General features: G+C 35.9%; 1 protein-coding gene across 1 annotated transcript; it reads left to right on the forward strand.

The window, feature by feature from the left end:
- Positions 1-3851: 3851 nt before the first annotated feature.
- On the forward strand, positions 3852-18598 carry LOC104546313 (dmX-like protein 1; the record flags this gene model as incomplete). The annotated part of the gene is made up of 9 exons (XM_010191679.1): positions 3852-3914; positions 4472-4597; positions 9802-9879; positions 10938-11016; positions 11704-11821; positions 12508-12574; positions 15168-15343; positions 16719-16908; positions 18430-18598. Coding segments are annotated over exons 1-9 (1066 nt in total), but the record flags the coding sequence as incomplete, so codon positions are not given.
- Positions 18599-19335: the final 737 nt, after the last annotated feature.

The following is a 19335-nucleotide window of genomic DNA, read 5'->3' on the forward strand; positions in this document are numbered from 1 at the left end:
TAATGAAGGAAACTTTTTTTAAAAATATGATATTTAATAATTATAATACTTAAACCAGTGTAAGTTTTGATACAGTAATGGAGATGGGGAGATACCATGCTAAGAAGACTAGTGCAAACTTGTATCTGCATGGGTGAGATTTTTTTTTTAATAGAGCAATTCATGTGGTTCATGTTCTCTGTGTGTTTTGATTTTGACCATGCTATGCAAAGGAGAATAATACGGGTGTTATTGCAGTATCATCCGCTTAATAGCCTTATTTACCTTTAATTTTTCTTTTCATAATAATTACCTTTGTTGTAAGATTTTCTTGGAAGAACAACCAATGAGGAGAGGAGAAAAAATAACAGAAGGGAGACATAGGGAAATAATCCTTTCCCACCTCTGCCTGTTTGTGTTGCATATGAGTATTTAGTCCTTGCAGACTGATAATGTATTCTGTGTACATGTCCAGTCCAGCAGAAGAAACAGGTACCTGGTGTAATTAATAAAGATGAGGTTTTCTACTTTTTTTTAAATGCTTTTCCTTGGAATAAGGTGCGGTGATTGTTTTTTTGTTCGTTGTTTTTTTTTTCCTTAAACTGGGAAATGAATCTTCCATAAGGTATAATGGTTGTAAAGGTCGTAAAAATACCTATTGTAAACTTTCAGATGTGATAGTAGTAATATTCAACTATTACAGAATTTCAGTAAAATCTTTTTAATTGATCAATTTGATTGTAAGCCTTGGCATCCTGGCCTTCGGGACTCGCTTCATTTCACTTGCAAGGGATATAAAAACCCTTGAGACCCATCAGGGATAAAAATGGCCTTGATGTGAGTTAAAAATTACCTCTGATACAGTAACTGAATCTGTTACAAAACAAAAGAAGCAAAAGATCAAATGGGTTGTTGTGCTGGTAATCTTCCAGTGTAACAGGGAGAGAACTTTTCCAAAGAAGTTACTGTGAACTGTAAAATGCAGTTCTTTGGTTTGCTTTGCTTAGGTGGTTCTGTATCACCTCGAGCCCAGCACAGAGTTCTGCATTATCTTTGTAGTCTGTGTTCATCCCATATTAGCACGTTACGTGTGTGTGTGTGCGTGTAACTTTATAAATGCATACGAGTGCACGTGCATGCTACTGCATTCACCTGTGGATGACAGCTGGCAGTTTATGATGAGTGTACTTGTGCCCTTCATGTGAGAGATACAAGGTTGAATAAAGTTTGTGCAAGTTATGCAAGATAATGTGTGACTCCTTATGTAGCTGTTGCAGTCACTGTAGCAAAAGCTTTGTATGTCACTGCAGAGAAGAAATAATATAAAGAGGATTGAGTGTGAGGGAAATAATTGCTTTAGAGGTGCTGTGCTATGTAAGAGTTTAAGACCCTTACTCCTTTTATTCTGTTGAGAGTACAGTCTGCTTTGCCAGTACCATTCTCTGTTTTTAAGAATGGTATATATCAGGCTTTCACTTTAGCAAAAAACCCTAGAATAGTTCATATAATTGTCTAGACTATTTTCTGTTAAAACTGACATGCTTTTAAAGCACTGGTATTGTCGAACTATCTCTTCAGCTTCTCTAAAACACAAATTCAGAAATAAGAGCTGACATCTGGTTAAAAGAATGTGTAGGAAATCGTGTACAAACAGTACTGCATGCAAAATCACTTCTTTTTTTCACAGGCCTGAAACATCTTTCACTTACTGATTTCAGTCTGGTTGTGCTGTGTCAACAGCTAGTGAAATCTGTGTTGATGCAGCTTGAACTAGTTCTCTCTTGTTTGTGTAACAGAACAAAACATTGTTTCATAAACAGTCCAAGAACATGATAATGTCAACATCATTGGCATGTCCCCTTGTGCAAAGAAAACTTTCTTGTACATATTCTGGGACGTTTTTAAGGTGAAAGGGGTTTTTTGTTTGGTTTTTCTTCATACAGTTTTCTGAGGTGAAAAAAGCATGTGTAAAATTAGTCCACCAGTTAGTTTAGTGCTTTTATTTTCGAGAGATGTCTTTATGGGATTCTTCTGCTTACAGACCTAATTCAGAACGGGAATATGGGTTCCAGTGCATGTGTATGAGGATGTGACTTCTCTGCACAGAGACAGTCTAATGGACGAACTGCAGTGGGGACAATGAAGAACCAAAGGAAGGACACCTTAGGAGGAGGTGAACACTCAGGCTTCCCTCCCAGAGTATCTGGTCAGCGTGAGATTTAGTGGGATTGGGATGGTAGGTAAGAGTAGGAAAGGGAGCCTGTTGCAGTTTCATTTACCAGACAGCTTAGTTGCTTTCTATTCAGACACTTACTTTCTCTGAAATACATAGCTGCCTTTTCCTCTGCATCCCTTACCTTTTGTCTTTGAAATCATGGTTCTCCTGCAGACAAACACTGACTAAACATCAAAAATAACCTCTAAGTCATCATCCTTCTGCTCGGCTGTATATTTGGAAGTTCCTTGAAAATGTTGGGGTTTTTTTGTGTTTGTTTTTTTTTCCTCCTTTCTGCTTCTTTGGCGACAGATAGCTCTACAAGCTTAAGAGCTAGTCAGTGGTTCTGCAGCTCATTGAGGATTGGGAAGTCAATGTGACCAAGTATGATCTAATTCATCCGAATAGAGTGATGTCAGAAGTGTTTATTTTTTTCTCACAATGTCAATTTTTTTCAGGTAATGTGGAGAATTACTAGAAAGTAAGGATGAAATTACTGTATTTTTTTTTCTAAGAATAAGATTTTAAAAAGGTAGTGCTGCCACCTCCACCCTGGTCTGGATTCTCACGAGTGTACTTGAAATTAATTGTTAGATCTAAGAACTGCTAGGATGAGAAGATACTCCTCAACTTTTCTTCAAAAAGTTCGTCCCTGATTTGACAAACTTTTTTTGTAAACACACAGCATATGAAGTCGGGCAAGAAATGAGTATTAAACATAAAATAATAGCAATGTTTAAACATAGCAAAAGGGAGGAGGAACAGTATCTCTTGGACAAGAGCGTATATTCATAAAGGGGACGTTTTCAGGAAACGGCAAGTCTAGACTGTTTGTGTACCTCTTTGAGCCTCAGGTTAGCAGGAGATAGAGTAGTATCAGAACTCAGACTAGGTCCGTATTCCTGAAGTGTTGATGAATATACCAGTTCCTAAAAACTCCACTGTGTAGTATTTGATAGAGTTCTTCCAGTGCAAAATGCCAGGTATACGTGGGACTTTTTTTGTATGTTAAAGCTGGTCATGTTCTTGATCCCATTAAAATGATTAGTTTATGAACTTCAGGATTGCTAATGATGGTATGTATTACTATATATGCTAGTTCTTCCTCACTATGATGGAAATACTGTAGTGTTGTGACAATTCGTGATCTCAGTCTTGCCTGTGAAGCTAGAAACAGAGAACCAGATGGGAGAAAACTAGTCAGCCTGTAAAGTGCTGATGAGGCCTAAAGTGGCATACAGAAGAGCATGTGGGCTTCATACAGTCTTTTTTAAAGACATTTTTAATAAAGGCATGTTATCTTTTTGAAGTGAAACACTTTACTTCCCTTAAAAATGCCTCCATACAGAACACTAAATTCAAAAGATGGCTTTGGGAAAATTTATATGATACTTCTAAATAATCTTTGCCTGGTGGAGTACATACTTAATCAGTGACTCACCAGATGAGTTGGTTTTTAACTAAAGGAAAAAAATATTCCATGAGGAACAAGTCCAAAGTTCCTGTCCTTGTGATATCAAAATGATCACTTCAACATCTGAACAAAAAATAATACTCAGTCTCATCTTTTGGAATGAGTTTTAGATGAGACAGCTTTGCAGCCTGCAGTTTAATATGTCAATTTGTAATAAATGCAACACTCTTGACTGAAGGAATTATGCCGCTTGAACCTCTTCTTGAAGCTGAAGTGGGGAAAGGATTGTTAATCAATGGAGTGCAAGTAACAGAAGACTCAACAAGTCTGAAAGCACAGTTTTGCTTTTCTATAAGCTTCATTCTATTACCCTTTTGAGTTTTTCCTTTACTAAGTTCCTTACTTGATTCTTTGTACCATTTTAGCTCCTCAGTTCTATTTCCCCTTTTCAAAAATTTGTTTTTGAATGCCTCTGTCTCCATTTTAGGAAATACATTACTTTTTCCTACTTTGCGTGAACTTTGTTATTCATGATTTTTCTTTTCTCTTAGATATTTTCATAACTCCCATCTTTTTTGCTTCTTCTATCCTGAACTACTGTTATTTTGTTATGCAAGTGGTATAATGCACCTCTAAGCATGGAGGAAGATGAATTTGCTACTTCTGTTGCTTGGGTTTAAATTGTAGACATCTCTTTGATCTCTGCAAATACCTTTGTATAGTTTGTATAAACCTTCTGTTTATAGGGTTTTACATGGATAGGATACATGGACTATACTGTTTCATAATTCACCAATATTCTGTAAGTAGCTGAAGGTTTTTACTTAATTCTTGTTTCTTTTTTATTTTTATTTTTTCTCTAGGCATATGCATCAGGATGTGATATTGTGGTATTAGGGACTGACTTTGAAAGATTACAGATAATCCCTGGAGCAAAACATGGAAACATTCAAGTGGGATGTGTGGACTGTTCAATGCAACAGGGGAAGGTACGTAGAGCAGTGTTTTTAATAATGTTTTAGCAATGTCATGTTAGACACCCTCTCAAGGGTGTGGATACTTGCAAGCTAAGGCAAGTACACAAGAATGAATAGTCAAATGGCCAATTGCTTTGTATCCTTATTTGTGGGATGCAGCATAGTAAATGTGAAATAGTAACCATAGATAGGAGATTGTGGAATAGGAGATAATGTGGGGCTGCACAGGAATATACTGATACACTCAAGGCTGCATAGAGGAGATAGCAAGAATTTGACTAAAAGGTGAGTAAGGTGGAAGCAAAGGTATTACTCATTATGGCTTCACACTACTGTGTGTCATAGGCATGCTTTGACATGTTAGTGGCTGACAGCAGATGAGTGCTTCCACAAAAATAATTTTCAAATCATCTAGAAAAATGACATCCCTTTCAAGGAATTAATGAAAACTTAAAATTGCACTTGGACAGGGTTTTGCTTTCTTGAATTCTCAGCTTTTCTTTTTCTTATGTAGATAAACTGGATCAGAAGTGTTGTATTGTAGACAATGTTAGGTTTCAGGTCTTTTTTACAGAGGCCTTTCTTAATTGTTACCTTAATTGTTCTGTCACAGTAAAAGAGAAAGAACCAGGTAACTATCCATTGAGATGTCACAGTATCATTAAGCTACTCACCAGTTTGATAGGAACTGGGTACATGTATGCATTTTTCGCAAATTTGCAAGGTCATTTTGATGACCGCACAATAGCAGTTCGGTATGCATTCAAATGACCAACTGTCCTTGAATTGTAAATTAACAAATATGAATATATTGAACTATCAAGCTTACTAAGCTTTAGAATTTGTTCATTTCTTATGTAGACCTATGTGGTCATTTTAATTCTGCAAGTTGATATTGTTTGCTGTTTGCAATTAAATGTATTTGCAAGGTGCTGAAATACTAAGCAGTGAATGGCTAGGAATGTACTTATCAACCGGAAGGATCAATGCTTTTCCAGTTCACTGTTGCAGTTTCTTCTTACAGCTTCTTCATCAGTATTGTCACACAGATTTCTCTTCATTTTATCTCCAGATCATTCTTTGTTGTTTAAAATTTATAGGAAGAAGCAGAATGCAAATAATGTAGCTCATTTAGGTTGCAATTTTGAACCTTTCTAGAAAGCATCTAGTTATAATTTGTAGTTTATTAATTACTTACCTTTTTAATTGTTTACTTTACGGAGAGCTGCTATCAAGAGTTTTCTCCATAATAGCTGGCCATTAATTCTCTTTGAATGTTCTCCACCATTCTCCCTTTGGAGGACAATTGGTTTCTAAGTTATTTTCTAGTTGTTAGTTGAATTTTTTCTCCATTCTTGCCCCCATGAATCCAGTTCTAGTTTATTGGGAAGCTAATGCCTTGTGAAGCTACTTTGAAGTACCAGTAGTATAGAAGTTCATCTATGACCCTCCCTTCCCTTGGCTTTAAAGAGTGGGATGAACATGGCACCATCTTTTCTGTTCCTAGTCTAGTTTTGGAGATAAACTTTATTCGCTGACTTCAAGAATGAGAAGAGGAGTAGAAATGGATGAGAATTTTTAATAATACTAAGAAAATATGTATGTATATGTTTAAAAATTTCCTGAATGTGTAATTGTGTATGTATATAAACTTTTTTTAAAAGCTCTCTTCTGGATTTGCAAGGACCAGTTTGACAAGCAGAACAATTTAACCATAAGCCACTGAATCCAGTCTCTTGCTTCTGGTTGTAGGCAACTTGGTAATCAAGAATTTATTTGTAATTTGGTACAGTACTTGATCTTCTCCCACACAAAATAAGCTACAAGCCTCATTCCACTTCCTGCAGAGAACATAAGAATTAAGGCCAAAACTTTTGATGCTAAACTGACAAAACTTTGTATTCGTGGTTTGGCTTGTGCAAATACCTAACAGGTAGCTAGCTTCAGATCATTTCAAATGTTTAATCATAGTGTTTTGCACCGTGGTAGGTGATTGCAGTGCTACAGTCTATACAGAGTGTTTTCTTTATGGAACAATGAATTTTACTGATGTCAAAGAAAAATGTAGGTACTAATTAAAATTTCATTTAGTTTACATGGTAATAGGTTACCTGTAGAAAATTAGTGACTAAAACCAGTAAGTTTGATGCAATAACACATTGTAAAACAATACTTTTCCATACTTAAAACTACTAATTATTTTGAGTATGAAGACTCAGTTTTGAATCCAGGGTTAATGAACTATACAATGGTGAGGTATTTTTTTAGTTTGTTTTCAGTAGGCAGTCTGTGGGTTCTTTTCAAAGAAACTGTGATTGTCGTATTTTCTGCTGTTTGGTAGTGAGTGATAATGTAACTTAGTATGGGTTACAGACCTTTTGATGAATGAAAAGAATGTTGTGGGCTTCTATACAATATGGAGACCTGGTGGAGAAAAATGTAAATATATCAAGAAACTATTTGAATTATACTAAAACTTCAGAAAATGAGAACCTGATTGCTGCCAGTTACATTCCTACTTTGAACAAAGTGGTAAGGGTGGACAAAGTTGTTGCTCCAGGGGCTGATGCTTTATTCTTATATACCAGTGCAAGAATGATAGTGTTGTAGAATGGTTTGGGTTGGAAGGGACCTTTAAAGATGATCTAGTCCAACCCCACGCCCTGTCATGAGCAGTGTCTCACTATCCTCATCGTAAAAAATTTCTTCCTTGTCTCTGATGTAAATATACTTTCTTTTAGTTTAAAATCATTACCCCTTGTCATATCACTGCAGGCCCTGGTAAAAAGTCTTATTCCATCTTTCTTGTAAATCCCCTTTAAGTATTAAAAGGCTACAAGAAGGTATCCCCAGAGCCTTTTCTTCTCCAGGATGAACGATCTCAACTCTCTCAGCCTTTCTTCATAGGCAGGGTGTTCCAGCCCTCTGACCATTTTTGTAGCCCTCTCTGAACCCACACAGAATCACAGAATCACAGAATTATTGACCTCTGAGATCATAAAGTCCAGCCTGTGATGTCCAACAGGTCCATGTCTGTGCTGTACTGGGGACTCCACCACTGGACACAGGACTCCAAGTGGTGTCTCATCAGAGCAGGAGAACCATCTCCCCTGCCCCGTGAGCTGTGGTTCTTTTGATGCAGCCCAGGATGTGATTGGCTTTCTGGGCTGCAAGCACACATTGTTGGCTGTTGTCCAGCTTTTCATCCACCAGCACCCCCCAAGCCTTTCTCATCAGGGCTTTTTAAAATCCATTTATTTCCCTAGTCTATACTGATACTGGGGATTGCCTTGACCCAAGTGCAGGACCTTGCACTTGTCCTTGAACTTCATGAGGTTGACACGGGCCTACTCAAGCGTGCAAGTTCCTTCTGGATGGCATCCCTTCTCTCTAGAGAATCAGCTGCACCACTGAGCTTGGTGTCATCTGCACATTTGCTGAGGGTGCACTCACTACCACTGTCTATAATTAGGAATGACTGTAACCTCTGTCTTACAGCTCATTAAGCCTTCTCTGCATATCTTATTTCTAATAACAGGACTTGGGACTACGAAAGACATTTGGTTGCTATCTGGTGATTATTGTGGTAGTTTGGGAAATTCTTGAACTTAGAAATTTACATTATTCTTTTTGGTGGCATGCTGCTCAGTGAGGACAAGTCTGAGTGGCTGTTATCATTGCGGAAGCCTGTGGAAACTTTCAGGGGGTAGCAGTTACTTGGACACTTATTTGTTTAGCATTTTGGTGTGCTAGTGTTAATTTGTCTTAAGAAACCCACTGAACAACAAATGTGGCAGAACTGTTCACACTTGGAAAAAATGGAAAAATCTAATCAATATGAGTTTATATAAATCTCTTGCTGCTGGGTTGTGGAATGGAGTAACAAGAATAAAAGAGTAAGTGAGGTAGGTAGAGGGAGGGCAAGTATTCATCTGAGATGTAAGGAAAGAGTTTCTCCAGGCATTTTGCAACTGTGACAAAATGGTTCTTGGCATTTTTGGGTCAGGCTGTTTAGGTTGTTAGTGTGATAGAAATTTATTTAACTATATGTTCTTTTAGTACAGAAGGTTTCTCTTGAAACTATGGACCTATGGATTTTAGAATGTGTGGATTTGTACAGCTGTACATTTGTACAGTTCATGTATATCTGTAGTTAATGGATCAGTAAATAACTTAGGTATGACAGTTTAGTGCTTTTTTTCCTTCTTAAAACTGTTGTGACTGATACTGAAATCAGAATGTATTTTATAAAGTGGCTCTGACTTTCTTTAATGTTGTTAAAGGAAAACTGGATACTTTCTGAGACAGAATTTCACAGAAATAGGAAATTCACTATTGCAGCATATCAAAACTGTAGTTAAAGTTCTTTTAACATCAAACATCACTTCAAAATGCAGGATGTCCACTATGCATGACCTATGAAAACCTTAATTTTTGTAAATCTTTATTTCAGGGTAGTTTTAGGCAACATTGCTGTTTGATGGCTTTTTCAGGCTTTCTGCCTGAGGTCTTTAATATAAATTTGATTTGTTTTGGCACTTCTTAGCAAGTCTTTTAAACTTGCTTTTATATAGGTATCTTGATTAAAAAGTACTCTTAGTGTTTTAATGCGAGTTTGGTGTGGTTGATACCACTGATGGAATAAGACTTTAAAATACCAATTAAAGGTGACTGTACTGCAACTTTTTTGTTTTTAAGTATTTTATGGTAGCATTTATTAGTAGTTTTGTTTTGCAGTTCTCTGCCTTAGTTGTTTAGCTTGTATAGCTTGAGTCTTCTGAATTAACTTTTTATAAAGTAGCTTGTTCTTATGCCAAGCAAGTCCAGAAAAGTGCCCTGAACTGATGTTGGTTCCATTTCTGAAAATGTGAACTTAGGAGACTCCATTAAGTGTTTTCCCAATTTAGTGTGAAAAGAATATTGATAATAGATCTGATTTTTAAAAAAAACAACTCATGTTCACCTGTACTCTTGGTAATTTATCAGAACTAATATGTAAATAAAGAATTGTATTTTTATTATAGTCGACACTTGCTTCATGATTTTTGCTAGATATTGTTTTCTTGTTATCAGAAGGGAATATGAATGTGACCTTCAAATTTATCTACAGGCAGGGTTAAAAGTAGAATCAACAATTTTTACGTTCTATTCTTTTTTCTCATATAGCTTGTTTCTTCTGTGTGTGTTTATGTACATATAAATGTAAATTGCTTTAGATTGCAGCTTCTTACGGAAAGGTGATTTGTATCTTTGAGCCAGTTAGCCTCTTGAAACAGAACAGCAGTCATCATAATGTAAGTAAATCATCGCTCCTTAATTCATTTACTTAGTGACAAAGCCTGACTAATTTTTCTGCTTTGATTTAAAGTTCAAGATTTGTTTGATGCTTTCTTTTAATACTAGAATAAAATGAGACATAAGATGGGAAGTGAAAATGGTAGGAGGAGGGCAGAGATGTTATTTCAAATGGTTTTGAAAAAAACAGGTTTTGCTGTAATGGTTCATATTACTGATTTACCTTACCCTACAATTGAGAACTGAAATATTCCAGAACCCAAAAGTATGTGCACACGCTCATTCTCCAAAGAGTACAACTGTTACAGTAGGAATTCCTTTTTGGACCATCCTGTGTAGCCTTTGTATCCTGATGTCTTTTACAGTTCTTATTTTAACTTTGCTTTATGAAACTGCATGCTCTTGGTCAAATCTGTAATAGTTTCAAAAAGTCATTTTAAAAATATCTGACTGCTTATACTCCAGTGTTACAGTGGTGAATAAGAACAATATTTATTCTCTTGATAGCATGGCTTAATTTCAGTGGCAGTGGTTAGTGGACAGAATCTTAATTTCTGGCTAATAATGTGATTTAGAGCAGGTTTTAACTATGCTTCTTACATGAAGAGTATTACTTGTATTTAGAAGCACTAGAGTCTAATTAAAGTCAGTTTGATGATATGAGAGCTTTGACAGCAGTTGTTCAAAGAGTGCCTGTCTCCTTCAGGGGTTTGATCTCTCCATTTCATTTTTTAAGTGTCTTTCCTTTTTTCCAAAAATAAAATCAGAATTCCCTTTAAAAAAATCTTAGATTCTGATGATGATTTTATGTACTGATTTTTTTTTCAAGTTATATTTTTGAACTGAGTAGTTAGAAACTTCTATTTACAGAGACTAATGAAAAGCTATTTTGTTTAAAAATCAGAATGAATCCATTTTTAGTAGTTAAACAGTAACTTATTTGAACACTTCCTTCATAAAATTTGTAGAATGCAGTGAAGATATATTGTTTGTATTTTAAAAGAGGAAGGGAAGAAAGCTCTTTCATGCTAATGTTTGTGAATGCTTAAAATTTCAGACGTTACATTATCAGTGGCAGAAGAATGCTCAGATTTTACTACAAGCCATAGCACATAATCTAACGTGGGATCCCACAGGTAATAATAAAATAAAAGGAGCAGATATCTATTTGATACTACAAGTAATTTTTTATTTAAATTTCATCATTCTTTAGGTGCAAAAAAAAGATCTTTTTGTTTTATAGAATCCATTCATACTGGGTTGGAAGGGACCTTTAAAGATCATCTAGTCCAACCCCCCTGCAGTAAGCAGGGGCAATGTTACTAGACAAGGTTTTGTCCTAGTATGATAGAGAACACCAGTGTGGAATGAAATCTACCTTTTGTCGCTTGTCACAGGAGAACCAAAGTATTAGGTGCATCTGTATGTTCTTACTCAGTTACTCTAATCTCAGCAGTATCTAATGTTTAAAACCATGACTTAAATATTAAGTATGTATTGTGAGAGGGACATCTGCAGTAGCTCTAGGTGTTTCTTTTAGAGAGTAACTACCTTGAAAAGTTGATTTAGTTTCACAATTTAAACTCAAATAGTCTTGTAATACATGAGAGTATCTTCTCACAAGACTGATGCAGTCTGTATCCATGGCGGGAAATGTGTAAAAGGCACACTGCTATTATTGTAACTTTGCTATAGAAAAGGTGTTAAGGTAATAACTGGCAGTTATTGTCAGCTTTGCAAAACTGCTTTTTTTCTCACTCTTTATAGAAGTCTGTATTTTACTACTTGTTTTGTAGTTACATTGTTACAAATATTTGGTTTAGGCACTCGCCTTTTGACTGGTTCCAGTTATCTTCAGCTTTGGTCCAATGTTCCTTTGGAAAATCCTGTTGAAGGAACAGATGTCGAACTTGGAGGATGGAGGTGTATCTGGCAATGCAAGTAAGAAACTTGCTTAGAGACAAGTAGTTCCTTGTTCCTCACCCGTTTGTACCTTTTAATTGAAATATTTAATGTCATCTGAAATTATTTTGTATACTGTTATTTGATAAATATTGGTATGTGATAAACTTGAGTCGTATTTCCCTTGAATACACGACATTTCGTTCTTCCTAGAAATTAAACTGTAATTGGTTTTGGGGTAGTTTATGTTCTTTTTATACATTTTTCTTTTCTTGAATTACAGCTGTAGGAAGTATGGGAAATGGAGGTGTCTTTCAGATAAACTGGGAGATGATATGGGACAGCAGAAATCAATTAGAAATACAGATGATTGTGAAGTGGCAGTAGAGTGTACCTGCAAACAGTTCAGTCTATTAGCAGCTGTTTTTCTCTTATGGAATAGGAGAATTTTTTTTTCTTTTTGGAATATTGGATATTGTAGCACCCTCAGCTACAGCTTTTTGGCATTATCTTTTTCTCGTGTGACCACAAACGAGTGTTGTGCACAAGTTTACCTCCTAGTCTTTCTGGACTCTGTTAAAGCTTACGTTGTTTCACGCAATAAAATGAACATCTGCATGAAATAATTAAATAATTGTCATGAGTTCAAGGGGAAAAAAGACTGTTTAGAGCTCTGAAGAAGTCTTAAAACTTGCGTTCTGTTTTTATTTGTCTTTATTTCATAGAACTGTTTCTCAGGTTTGTTTAATGAAATTCTCACCAGATGGAGAGTTTTTTGCTACTGCTGGAAAGGTAAGCATTTTTTCTGATTGTTTTGTACTAATTAAAATATACTATTAAAGCAAACAAACAAAACAAAATCACACTTTAAAAAAAAACCCACTTTTTAATGCATTTTTTTACAATTTCTTTTTTAATACTTTTTCCAGTAATCCCTCTGTACATCTTTACATTTTGCTATATAAGAATTTCGGAGAAATATAGTTTGACAGGGAGAACCTAAAAAATACTTACTGCTTACTTTTTAAAAATACCCATTTTTAATCTTTACAAAATTACAAGACATCAGAACGAGAAGAGTTTTGGGGAATGGGGAGAAATCTGTGGATGATCTCATTGCTGAATATTCTTCTAGTGAGGAAATATATTCAGCTTTTCACTATTATGACACTATTAATCAAACATAACTCTTTAATATTTTTTTGTGTAAAGGTGTCTGTATGCCTATTTGTGTGCATAGAAAAAAATTCATGTTCCACTCTACAGTGTATTCACACATAGTTAATATGTGTTTGTGGCCAATCTTACAGATAAGTTCTGTGTGCTCAGCATTTAGTTGTTTATCAAGACAAGCAATAAAACACCTTGGAAAATTAAGCAAAAAGAAAAAAAGTTAAAGCTAAATGTCACCATTGTATCTTTTCACTTTCTGAAACACTAGCAAACATTTTTTATACTACGGAAGTTGTTGTTCAGGTTTTGTACGAGAGCAGTATCTTAGCAAGTCAAAGAAAAAAAAAAATCAAAGTAATGTAGAGTATTCAGTGAAAAAGCATGACAAATCCGTACAGGAATTTCTATTACTTGTTAAGGGATGTGAAATGAGTAGTTGTTTTCTGCGAATAATGCTGTTATCGTTATTTGAGTGGAGGCTCACATTGACATTTGTCAGAAAGTTCTGCTAAGAATGTCCAGACCCATCTTGTGAAACTTTAGGGGATTATCAAAGTAGATTGTGAAAATAAATAATCTGTTCAGATTACTATTTTGAAGTAGAAAACCTAACAGTGTAAGCATTTTGACACAGATTAACAGATGCAGGTAGGTATCAAGTTTGTGCTACCAACTAAGGAACCTAGTAGAAACTGCAGAATTCTTAAAAAGGAAACAGAATGCTAATGTATAATGTTAACTGGAACAATGCAGTTGCTGAGATTAGTGAAAATCTGTTTTAAATTGTCACAGAATTCAGAGCAGTATTAACTTGACAAAATGAGTTTTAGACTTAAGAATTAAAGACAGTTGTGCAGTTTGGTCTAGTCTGTCTTGTAACCATGAATGAAAAATCAGTATGTACACATAGATTGGTTAGAGTGTTTGATTTAGAAGTAGTACGTGAAACTTTGCTGTTGCTGTTTGGGTCATAATGCCCCTTACTTAATACATGCTTGAAGCACAAAGATTCAGGAATGGTTCAGTCTGCTAGTAAGTCTGGCTTTTAAAAAGTAGTTGTCCTGCATATTTTCATGATTCAGTTGTGCGCATCTGGGACAGATGAGTAACACACATTTTCCTAGTTCTAGGTCTTTAAGTTTATCTCTAAAGCTTGCCATTTCAAGTCATTCTTCTTGCTTTTAAGGTGTGAAGTGACAAAGGTGTAACAAATCTGCGAAGTAATCTAGGTTTCTCTTTCTAGATAAGCTGTATTCTAGTTGATTAGTATTTGCTTTCATGTGTTGGAAACTAGACTTTCTTGATGATAAACTATACTTGGTATAATAATAAAGCAGTAAGTTCTAACACTTCATTCCTATTTTGTGTAATTGGGGTGTCATATTGCTTGCTATGTGTTCTGTGATGTCTTTAGCCATTTACTGGCTGAAAGAAGAGTTATTTCAGTTACATTTAAGGTAACTATTACTTATAAAATTGTTTGAGTAGAGGTTTTATTTTTAAAAAAATTGTTTTATCATTGTTGGCAATATATCTATTTATATTTCACTATATATTTTTTTGATAGGTAGGAGTTAATATGTTTGTGAGAGAAGATTCTGATCAGCAAAACAACCTGCCCCTCCCCCGAATTAGGGTCATGTTAAGCATACCCAGGTTAATAAAATATTTCAGTGTCGTTCATATTTAATATTTGATCACCAGCTTGTGAATCTAGATGCAGGTTAATTTATCTGGTCCTTAAAGGTGTAAAGATAAGGGTGCTAGCAACATCATTTTTTCAATCTGTGTATGATTTTATCTAAGAAAAGCAGACTGAGCCGTACTGAGCTTGATTTTTGAGATGTCATCTTTGACCTTTGTTTATATTCTCAACACTTCAATTTGTGTGTGTATATTTTGGGGTTTTTCTGTCGAAGTACAGTTAGTTGTATCAGCATTTGAATACCAGCTCAAGCCTGTACAGCTGGGACTGCAAGAAGGAGCAAACTTAAATCCAAGTTAGTAATGGCAAGAGATTAAAAAGAAGCTCTGCTACTATAGTTTCTTTTAAGATCAGATTTTGAAGTTGTATTTAGTGAACTGTCTATCATCAGAAAAGTGTTTTACTTAAAAGAAAAATGAAAACCTAGGAGATGTACCCAGAATGACTTGAAGTGCATCACATTCTTGTGCAAGGTAGTCTTATTTACTGTCTTTATTCTTTCCCCAGGATGATTGTCTTGTGAAAGTATGGTACAATACAGACAATTGGCGATCAGCTGTTACACCACCTGGTGCAAGTCCAGAAAAACAAGCAAAAGAAGTTGATTTTTCATTTGTTTATTTGGCTCATCCTCGATCAGTAAATGCATTTTCATGGAGGAAGACCAGTAAATTCATGCCACGGTAGGTAGTTCTAATAACCTGAGGTTTGTAAATTTCTGAAAAAAACCCAAACTGTACAGTCTTCCCAGCTGTACAGTCAACAGTCACACAAATGGTACTGTCTACTCCAGTTGAGAATTTAGTTTGCACAACTTTTATATTGTTGGTGTGTGTTTACATAGTTCAGTCCTTAACACTGAAGTTCTTGAGAGGATGGTAAGCATCCTCTTACCTGCGAAGAAACTGGAAAGATAGAAAGGGAGTCCCACAGACTGGATTAAAGATTGAACTAAATATAAAATCAGCTCTTGCAGAATTACGTCTCTTTGCATCTTTTTGATTGCACTGTCTTAAATGACCACTCATGTATTTGATCCCAGCTAGTTCCTCTCCTTCTGTCCTAATGGAATCAGAGCAGTTCAAAAGTCCTGTCACTTTGTTGTTTTTCTCAAACATCCAAATATTTCTGTGTCTTTTAACTTACTTCTCTAGCTGTACAAGACTAGGCCTCTCTCAGAGTTAGTATCTGGAAACCAAATTAAAATTAGTATTTGAAATTGATATTTTCGGTTTGTTGCTTTTTTGTTGTTGTTCTGTTGATTCCTAAATGACCTGTCCCCAGTTTTCACCTGTAATTGTAATCTCAAACTGAAGTAGCATTAGCAGTTTTGTGCCTTGCAACCATCTTTTTGCTGTATTACTCCAAATAGTATCCATTTGAATTCTACTTACCTTTGTGTGTTTGAGCAAGTTTAAGCTGTTTTCTATACCAGCCTTTAAGTAGAAGACTCTTCAAAAAGCCATTCAAGTGGTCCTTAAATGAGTTTTGAAAACCCACATAGTCCGTGATGCCTAAGGAAGTTTGTGGCTGGACAGTACAGTCATGTGATCCATACACTTTTTGAGTCTTAGCTAAGACTAAATTGTGAACTTACATGAACTAGAAACCTGATGATCTGCACAGCTGGTTTTTTTTTTTGTGCCTAGTTTAGATCAATTGGACTTCTTAGATATATATGTAACACGAATTGCATAGCGGTAAGATTGGGGGAATTGAGAGCAGGTATCCAGAATATGATGAGCTTTTTATGTGAAGGTCTTGTTAGTATTCCAGCTATGACCAATTCTGTAAATTGAAATCCATTATTTGATATTGCACAGTTGTGCAAGGAAGCTGGATTTAAGTTATATTCAGATATTTGAACAGATAAGAAAGCCTTTCATATATCATTTGTTTTCCTAAGAATGAGTTGTGTTTTTTTCTTTCCTTAGTATATTTAACTTACTTGGTGCAATTGTGAAAAAAGGTAATGGAAGACCATTTGGTACTGTTGCTTTATTTTGATGCTGTGTGATAGTAAGCAGCTTCTTCACACCTTAAATTTTCTTTCATTAGTGGTGCTGTCTGCAATGTACTCCTGACTTGCTGTAAGGATAATGTTTGTCGTCTCTGGGCAGAGACTTTGTTACCCAATGACAGTCTGTTGTATGGTGGAGGATACAACAATTGGAGTGAAGCAGTGAACTTCACAAATAATTTCAAGAGAAATACTTCCAGTAAGGAAAAAATGCAAAATGCTTTAGAGGTAGGTGAAATTGAACTGAGAACAAGCACATGTACACACACATAATTTTATACAGGACTGTAATTAGTAACTCAAACATATATCATAAACTGAAATACTTTATACTGTAGTATGCATAAAATGTTATGAGTGGGTTTACTTGAAATCTTCCTTAGTAAGGCTAAGCTAACAGCCATCCTACTAAGCTGTCACATTAGAAGACACACTGTTCTTATGTCACTATTGCCTATTTTGCTCTGGTAACTGAAGCAAAGTGCTTTGCAGTACCTAGTTCGAAGGGCTAGGGACTGTATGGAGCATGTATAGTATAAAGGTTATGTGAAACCCGCTAATGATGCCATCTTAAAGTGGATGGTAGAGGCTCGCTTGTTACCTCTGAAGTTGTGGGATGTTCTCTGGCTTCTGTGACTGGAAAAAGTTATAATATGAAGGGAAGAAAGATAGCATTTGTTGTCTTTCAGCTGTCGTCCTCAAGTAGAACAGATTGCTCGTACACTGTATCTCTGAGGCAAATGATCCTTACTGGATAGTGTTTTCTAACCAGTGGGAAGCAAGGGAAAGTGAAGAATTAGTGGTCTCCTACAAAACAAAGCTGTGTAGAGAGTGGGTTTTGTGCTTTCATCTTAATGGAGTTTTATATTTAGCATTCTCATGATGTTTTCTTAGCACATGTGGCATAGATTAAAAACATGATGAGCTGAAAGGCACAACACAGCAGAGAAGAAATGTTCGAAACGAGGAGGGGAAAGGAAGTTGGATATAGTCCTGTATTCCTGTTGAAAATAAGAGGCAGCATTAGAGATCAGAAGTAACAATTGTGTAAAAATTGAGAGAAGACTATTTTACATGAGTGGGTTGTGGTAAGATGCAAAGATTAGCAAGTGAAAAGGAATGCCAAGAGCATAATACCAACCTTAACACAAATAATGTACCTTCTTATACATGTCGGTGCCTATATAGATATCTACAGCACAATGAACTTGAACTGTGCAGTATGTGGAGTGAGGTTTTTTTAATACTGGCATAGTTTTTCCCTTGGAAACATATTTGCATAAAGGGATGAAGATGCTAAAACTCATTGGGCCATTATAGGACTGAAAGTACTGATGTAATCAGATCCAAAGTACTGGTCCAGTTTTTCAGTCTCTGAAATGAGATCATTCAGATTTGCTGCTTTCATTGCTCAGAATCTTGAATAAGCTTAGTATACATTTATATAACACAGTAGTAGTTTCTGTTAAAGTATAAAAACTGTGTGAAGGTTGTCTTCACACTGAAATATGAAGCAGTTGCTCTGTCAAGGTACTGTGTGTGCCTTCATAAATGAGTCTGAATGCGCTGTTATTTCTCAATGGCAGACACAATGTGAATAATGTAATTTTTGCAAGAAACTCCACTGATGCTTTAAGGTAGCTCTTAAACAGAAAAAATTCATTCACTAGTATCTAGAAGCCCACTTACAGATGAAATCTGCTTTTTCTTTTTGCAAAGAATTAAAATGACACCTTATTTTTCATACAGTTAAACCTGAGGCACTTTCGACGAGGAAGGAGGGCATCAGGTGCTGTTGTAGCTCATACTGGATATGTTCCACATCAGCAAAACCCCCATGAAGTTCACAGGAACATCCCTCCTCATGCAAATGCACTTTGTCACTTCCATATCGCTGCCAGTATCAATCCAGCCACAGGTAAGAAATGTGGTAAATCCTTGCTGTAGGTGAGCTACAATTTCTGTTAGATCTGTGTTGTCTGTGTAAGCTTAACTGGCTCAGATTTATTTGTACAGTATTTACATGATCACGCAAAATTACTAGCATGATGGTTTCATTTGATACATAAAAGAATTAATTTCTTCAGTAATGAAATTACTTGAATAAACTTTACAGTAATACTGTCTTTCATTTTTGGTCAGCTTTTTTCTGAGTTTCACAGTGGTCTGAGGTGCAGAACGTTAAGTATTTGTAACTGGAGTGACAAGTTTACTGGGAATTGTGTATGTCGTGGTTTAGGCCCAGTGCATAACTAAGCACCATGATGCCCCTAAAAAGGGCTAGTAAAAATAAGGACTGGAAGGGCTTCTCACCACTTAAACAGGTCACAGGCACAAGACAGACTCATCATAAGGAATTAAAAAAACAAACAAAACAATTTTAATTTGTTACCAACATCAGGGTAGAACAATGGGAGATACAACCAGATCTTAAAATCAAAACACCTTCCCCCCACCCCTCCCTTCTTCCCAGGCTCAACTTTTGTTCCCTGTTTCTTCACCTTCCCCATCCCCCTTTGCCTTGAGGCGCAGGGGGACGGGGGGTGGGCATTTGCGGTTGGTTTCCCCGCCACATCACGTGCTTTCTTAGGAGTAGGGGGAAAAAAAAACCTCAGCCCAGAGTCACTCTCTCTGCTTCCACGTGGCCCCCTTTCC

This window comes from Mesitornis unicolor, unplaced genomic scaffold (assembly GCF_000695765.1).
Source record: "Mesitornis unicolor isolate BGI_N332 unplaced genomic scaffold, ASM69576v1 scaffold38720, whole genome shotgun sequence".
Lineage (NCBI taxonomy): Eukaryota > Metazoa > Chordata > Aves > Mesitornithiformes > Mesitornithidae > Mesitornis > Mesitornis unicolor.